We start from the raw sequence: 7,855 nt of genomic DNA, 5'->3' as shown, positions 1-7,855 counted from the left end.
ATCAATAAGTTTGATTGCTTCTACCCACAGAAGCTTCTAGTAGTAATGTATTTTTGTTGTCCACTTGCTATATCAAATAAGTTTGATTGCTTCTACCCACAGAAGCTTCTAGTAGTAATGTATTTTTGTTGTCCACTTGCTATATCAAATAAGTTTGATTGCTTCTACCCACAGAAGTTTCTAGTAGTAATGTATTTATGTTGTCCACTTGTTATATCAATAGGTTTGATTGCTTCTACCCACAGAAGTTTCTAGTAGTAATGTATTTATGTTGTCCACTTGTTATATCAATAGGTTTGATTGCTTCTACCCACAGAAGTTTCTAGTAGTAATGTATTTATGTTGTCCACTTGTTATATCAATAGGTTTGATTGCTTCTACCCAAAGAAGCTTCTAGTAGTAATGTATTTATGTTGTCCACTTTTTATATCAATAGGTTTGATTGCTTCTACCCACAGAAGCTTCTAGTAGTAATGTATTAATGTTGTCCACTTGTTATATCAATAGGTTTGATTGCTTCTACCCACAGAAGCTTCTAGTAGTAATGTATTTATGTTGTTCACTTGTTATATCAATAAGTTTTATTGCTTCTACCCACAGAAGCTTCTAGTAGTAATGTATTTATGTTGTCCACTTGTTATATCAATAGGTTTGATTGCTTCTACCCACAGAAGTTTCTAGTAGTAATGTATTTATGTTGTCCACTTGTTATATTGTAAATGAACGTTGAATGTCAATGAACGTTGAATATTAGAGACTGATTGAATGGTGTAATACTGGGTTCTTACTTCCTGAAGTGCTCTAGACACGTGACGAGACAAACACTATACGACTGACTCAAGTCCGTTCAGCAGACAACATGAAGATTTTATTTACAACATAATAATAATATACTGCACTCCTTGTTAGTGCTACAAGTCAAGAAATAATAATCATATCCGCATAACAGCGGTATCAAAAGTATCCAATACGTTAACAACAAATCACGTCCGCATCTCAGCGGGTAACAATAAGAACAATTACTACTAGTGACACAGGAGCTTCAACTATAGATATCCATTGAAATACGAATAATACCTTAATATTCAATAAGCACATAATGAAATCAACTCTCAAATATTATTAATCAACAATGACTAGTCCTTCGACTCTCATGCTATATGCATACATATCCACCAGTCCAGGAGGGAACGTCCAACCTTCCTGTACCGGGAGCAAGACCTTACTGACTTGACTTGACTTGACTCAAAGTCAACTTTGTTCACTCTACTTCCTGTTTTCTACATCAGGAATTCCACGTGTCTTTTAAACTATTAACATGACGCGAACTTTAGATCATGCAATGTCAACTAAGACTGTGACATTACGCCCTTTCCCTCAAAAAAAAGATTTTGTAAAAATCTTTTAAAATTTAAGTAATAATACTATTAAATGTATAGTCACATCTTTTGAGAGAAAAAATAATATACACAAATGTACAATTTGTTCTAGAACATCTTGCACATGTCTTATCATGCTATCAAAAAATTTTGATGAGACTAATATATGGTCTCATTTGACCTTACAATATTTGAAAAAATATTTGTCTGTGTACACAGTACTCATAGTTGTCAACATTACTCAAAAAGCAAGTGTTTCTTCTTTACACAAAATTTCAAAGTAAATTCTCAATTCATCAGTAGAATGCTTTCAATATTAATTTTACAACAGAGTGAGCAGCCATAAAAATGCTCGTATACTAATATACTTAGTTTATCCAATCAGGTTACATAATCAAATGAAAAATATTGACAATGTTCTTTAAAATAAATCAATGCAAGTGAAATATATCTATCTTAAACATTTATGTTGTCTCAATGGTTTGTGTACGAAAATAATGGCAATGTTTTGACAAATCATGAAAGTCAAGAAAATATATTCTTTAATGATGATTTATGAGGAACATATTTAAATCATCAAAGTCATAAGCATATTAAAGCATGAAGGTCGTTATCATGATATTCATTTGGTTCATATGTCTTACTGTGAGCTCAGGTTGCTTTAACAAATGTATAAGTTACAATCTTCTTTCGAAAAAATGAATCAGCTTTTCACATTATGTAACATCAAATATATTACTTCGAGCCATTAGTAGTGCTCTAATAGTCTTCATGAATCAAGTACAATGTTCTTTCAAAAAAAATCAGTGCTTACATCATATATCAAATATATTGCTTTGAGCCCTTGATAATGCTCCAATAAATTTCTCATATTAAATACTATCTTCTCAAAAAATCAGTGTCTACAACACATCAAATATATTACTTCACGAGCCATCAATAATGCTCCATTAGTTTCTCATATTAAATACAATCTTCTCAAAAAATCAGTGTCTTCACACATCAAATGTATTGCTTCACGAGCCATCAATAATGCTCCAATAATTTTCTCATTAAATACAATCTTCTCTTCAAAAATTCAGTGTCTACGACACATATCAAATGTATTGCTTCACGAGCCATCAATAATGCTCCAATAGTTTCTCATTAAATACAATATTCTTTCAAAAAATCATTGTTTGCATTCTCATCAAGTATATCGTTTCAAGCCTCGAATTAAGCTCAAATAGTCTTCAAAATGATGTGGGAAAAATAAATTCATCAGTGAAGATCAATGTCACAATCATATCTATGCAATTTACAAAGATTATGTACATTTGAAAAAATGAAAAATACATTTCAATCAATAGTGTCACATATTCAGGTTCCAATATGACTGAGTTCTGTTCAAATGGACTATGAAAAAATAATTTACATATTTTCAAAAATTTGGACACATATGACCTTTTAAAGTGTCATCTGTACTAATACAATTAAAGTTATATGTAGAATATGGCATCAACAGATTCAATGAATTACACTTGTACTGGCTAATGAGTCCTTAACGGTGCTAGTGTTATGTAAAATAGTGTGATAATTATAGTTGTTGACTTATGTGAACAATGTCATTGTTTTCAAATGCGTCATTGGCATGAACAGTGTATCTTGACAAATAATCAGCAATTGCATTCTCATGACCTGGTATACTCTCTATATTGAATTTGTAGTCTAACAGAGTTAACATCCATCTGTTTATTCGATTGTTTGCAGACCTTTTGGACTTAGTAGCTATCAAAGGTTTGTGGTCAGTTTTGATTGTAAAAAATCTCCCAAGTAAATACCTCTTTAGCTTAACTACTGCCCACACTATGGCAAGGCATTCTTTTTCTATTACCGAGTACCTTATTTCTGTCTCAGTTAGTGATCTGCTGATGTGAGTGATGGGTTTAAGTAGTGAATTTACTTGTTGAAACAGACAGGCTCCTATCCCTGTATCAGATGCGTCTGTGTATAGAATAAAGTTTTGGCTCATGTCAGGGGTAGTTAACTCTAGCTTCTCAGTGAATATCTCTTTAAGTCTATCTAGTGCTTTCCTACTGTTGTCATCTAGATTAATTTTATTTCCCCTATACTTTTTCTTAGTTAGTTCTACTAAAGGTTGTACAATGCTAGAATACTTTGGTACAAATCTCCTATAGAAATTGCACAGGCCTAAAATTGATTTGACATCCTTTTTTGACTTGGGTTCTTTAATCTTAGCTATCTTGGTGATATTTGCTGATGTTGGTGTGATGGTATTATGTGCTACATTGTACCCTAAAAATTCTATTTTATTCTGGCCTATGTTTAACTTGCTGGGTGCTAGTGTCATGTTATGTGATCTGAGTCTTAGCAATACTGTTTCAAGTGTCTCTAGGTGTTCCGCCCAGCTATTAGTGTAGATACAGATATCATCTACGTACGACAGCACATGTGGGATGCCTTGTAGCAGCTTGCCCATGCATTTCTGGAAAGTGGCTGTGCTATTGACTAGGCCGAAGGGCATCACGTTCCAGATGTACAGTCCTTCTATGCCTGGTAAAGTACACTGGAAAGCTGTGTAATGTTTTGAACAATCGTCCATTTTGATCTGCCAGAATCCCCGGTTCAGATCCATTGTTGTAAAAATGGATGCTTTGCTGAGTGTGGTAAGGATGTTATCTGGATTAGGCAGAGGTTCGGCATCAATAACAGTGCAACTATTCAGCTCTCTGTAGTCGCAACAAACACGTACACCACCTGTCTTCTTCTTGACTATAACCATGGGAGAGGCGTATGGGCTGTATTCATATCTTTCGATCTTGCCTGTCTCTATTAGATCATTCATCTCTTTTCTCACTTGTTCTTCGTATGCCAGAGGTATCTCGTAGGCTTTGTTCTTTTTTGGCAGGCTTGTGCATAGTTTTATCCTATGTGTGATGATGTCTGTTGTACCCAGCTTGTCAGTGATGACATCCTGAAATTTAGTGGTGAAGTTATCCAAGCTCATTTTATACTGTTTGTCTTCGTCGTATATGGCACAAATTAGGTTATTAACGGGGTTCCCTTGTGTTTCTATGTCATCTTGGGTTACAATTTCGACTAGCATACTGTTTACTTCCACATTCCTTTGTTCGAATTTTGTTAGTTTGTCTACACTCAGAAGCTTTTCTTTGTCGTCTTTCTTGACTTTGTATGTTTTCTTTCCAGTCCTCTCAACGACAGTGTATGGACCATCAGATTTCAATTTGCTACCTATACCTTCCACCTTTGCGAAAACCAAATCTCCTGCCAGGAACTGTTTTAATTTTCTGTTCCTATTTTTGATTTCTCTATGTCTGTCTAGGTTACGTTGCATATTTATTTCTGCTGTTTTTAGGGCGTGTCTAAGGTTCTCCTTTGTTTCAACTATCCACGGGTGTGATGTTTTCCTGTCGCTTAGGTTCAGCATATTTTCAGCCCATAGTTGGAGTGGACCTTTTGGTATTGTTCCGAAGACCAGCTCGTAAGGCGAGAATCCTATGGTTTCATGCCGTGTTGTTCTGTAGGCCGATGTGATATATTCCAGGACTTCATCCCAGTTGTCCATACTCTCATTTTGCAGCTTTCTGACCATTTCTTTCATTGTTTTATTCCAGCGTTCTATGCAGCCATTAGACTGCGGATTGTAGACCGTGCTGTGTATCAACCTTATGTTGCACATTTCGGCAAATGCCTTGTTCAATTGAGATGTGAAGTTGGAGGCATTGTCGGATAACAACTTGTTTGGGAACGAAAATCTTAAAAACAGGTGTCGAAGTGTTGAGCAAATAGTGTCTGCGCTGATGTCTTTCAGGGGGTACGCTTCTGCCCATCTGGTGTACATGTCAATGACTGTGAGGATGTATCTGTTTCCCTTGCTGCTAATGTTCAATGGGCCAACTATATCTATCGCAATCTTGTCCCAGAAATGTCTTGATGCGTCTGACTTTTGTAGTGGTGCTTTGGTTGCGGTCCTTTGTTGTGCACATTTCGTGCAACTGTTGATGTGGTGTTGTACATCTTTTTTCATCTTGGGCCAGAAGAATCTATCAATGATCCTGTCATATGTTTTTCTTTTTCCCATGTGACCAGCCAAGGGGTCATCATGTGCCATTGCTAATATTTTTCCTTTCAATACTTGTGGAATGATAATTTGTAGTTTGCTCTGCTTCCTTGTGGTGTTATGGCGTACAGCTACACCGTTAATGCAGTCATGGCTGTTCTTTCCATTCTTCCTATTTTTTAATAGAATTGGAATCAGAGGATCCTTGTGTTGTGCCTCGATTAGTTCCTCTCTACTTACACCGACTTCTGAGATATTGAGTACTTCGGGGTGTGTATGACTGTCCTGATTATTCATTCTTTTGATTTGACCTCTTGTTAGCACTGCCGCTATTTCAGTGTCTCTCTCTGGTTCTGAATTGATGAGTTCATTGAGGGAATCAGTTTGTGAGGCTTGGGTATACATATTTTCTTTCTGTTTGGCGTCAGTATAATACATGTTTGTTGTCATTGGTTGGCATGTTTCCAATTGGTTACGTTTATTTTCCAGCCAATCCATTATTTCTTTATCACTAATGTCTCTTACACCATCCACATTCCCTATAATGAGGTCCTGTGCTGGTGTGTCCATAACTATCACCTTTCTTTCACCAGTGATCCATGGTGAGTCAATGTGAACAATGGCCGTTTCACAGATGTCAAATTTTTCTTTGTTTGCGTATGTGATCTTGATTTTGTCTTTAAGTTTCTGGCCTGGCTTCAAAAATTTTGCATTGATTACTATGCATGAAGCTCCACTGTCTCGTAGTGAGTTCGTAACCATTCCATTTACAAATGCAGGATAAAAATTTAGCTTTGACATGGATGAGTTCATGAACGCTACTTGTTCCTGTCTATTAGTTCTAAGAGTTGCGGCTGAGTTGTCATAACTGCTATGGATTCTATTGTTGCTGTTACTTTGCCATCTGTTTGAAGTATTTCTGTTGTATCTGTTTCGTTCGTGGCCATCACGTCTGGACTGTCTGTGATAGTTCTGAAAGTTGTTGGTATTGTATTGCTGTCTTCTTTGATAGTTCTGGAAGTTGTAATTATCGTTGTTGGTGTTGTATTGCCTTCTTCTATCATTAGGGCTGTAACTCTGGGTTGCTCTGCTGTTTCTTCTGTTGTCATGTTTATTGTCCCGATATGTGCCACTTCGATATTGGAAAGTGCTTCTGTTGATTGATCTACATTGGCTCTTTATGTGACCCTTTATGCCGCAGTTAAAGCAGGTTTTATTGTTGCTGTACTTGAATTTACTTGAATCAGTGTTAATGGTGGCAGCTATTTGATGGTCTCTTCTGTCGATGGTGTGATTAGGATGGCTGTCTTTGAATAAATTCAGGTTAGTTATGAGTTCTGTTTCGTTTTTAATTTTCTTCTCTTTCAGGAAAGTGAAAACGTTGTCTGTAACATTCAATAGTACACTGTCAATTAAGAACATATCAATGATTTGGTCTGGTTTCTTCATGTCACAGTTGGAGAGTTCGAGCCACTTTAAGATATTTTGCTTAATTTCGAAAATAATTCTGTTGTAATCACCGTTCTTTTGCAATCTGATGTCTCGGAAGAGTTTTCTGTAATGGTCCTCGGATTTGCCAAAGTGTTCGAGGAGTCTGTTTTTCACAGCCTTGTAGTCAGTCTTTTGTTCAGGTGTCAGGGTGGCTATTATGTTCAGCGGTTCACCTGCGAGATTGGCGAGTAGGTGCTTGGCCATATCTCTGGGAGACATGTCATACGTTGAGGCTATGTGCTCAAATTGCACGATGTAGTTTTCAAGAGTTTCATTTTTCTCATTGAACTTATGGAACTTTGAAACGTATGGTTTGGCTTGCTGTGTCAGTTGTAATACGTTCGGATTCACTTTTGCAGCTTCCAGTTTAGCTAACTCAACTTTTCCCTCTATTTCTTTCATTTCTTTCTGATGCGCTCTTTCTGCCGCTCGTTCATCTCGTTCCGCTACTTCACGTTCTTTCTTCTTTAATTCTTCCAATTCTCTTTCGATAAATTCTCTTTTCTTTTCACCCTTCAATTCCATTTCTCTGGCCAACTCCAAGATTTTATCATAGGTAGACATTGTTGATAGGTATGGGCTTAGGCTTCAAGTGTGTATAATGTCAATAAATATTAAATAATCTTCAACGTGTATAAAGTCAACAAATATATAGGATTCCAATCTGTATGTAGTATTAACTGTGTAGTGAGTGCTTAGTTATCAAAATACAAATAATAATGTCTCACTTTGCATGTATCTTTGATATTTAAATAATAGATGGCCAATAAATGTGTTGAGTTTGTAATCAATGTGTGCCAAATACAATGTACTAAATAATTAATAGTGACAAATGCTGTGCCAAAATTATATTCACGAAATAATCAAGTTCAAAAAATGTAACAAAACAAAGTAGACGTTGTTA

General features: G+C 36.0%; 1 protein-coding gene across 1 annotated transcript; it reads right to left on the bottom strand.

Moving 5' to 3' along the window:
* Positions 1 to 2,955: 2,955 nt before the first annotated feature.
* On the bottom strand, positions 2,956 to 7,515 carry LOC129927661 (uncharacterized). Its single transcript, XM_056037990.1, has one exon. It carries the CDS (start codon positions 7,513 to 7,515, stop codon positions 2,956 to 2,958), a length of 4,560 nt encoding a protein of 1,519 aa, XP_055893965.1.
* Positions 7,516 to 7,855: the final 340 nt, after the last annotated feature.

Source organism: Biomphalaria glabrata, chromosome 1 (genome assembly GCF_947242115.1).
Source record: "Biomphalaria glabrata chromosome 1, xgBioGlab47.1, whole genome shotgun sequence".
Taxonomy (NCBI): domain Eukaryota; kingdom Metazoa; phylum Mollusca; class Gastropoda; family Planorbidae; genus Biomphalaria; species Biomphalaria glabrata.
This window is presented reverse-complemented; position numbering and strand designations above follow the sequence as displayed.

Coding starts and splice junctions, on each gene's coding strand:
- LOC129927661 (XM_056037990.1), bottom strand. CDS start 7,515: ATGTCTACCTATGATAAAATCTTGGAGTTGGCCAGAGAAATGGAATTG.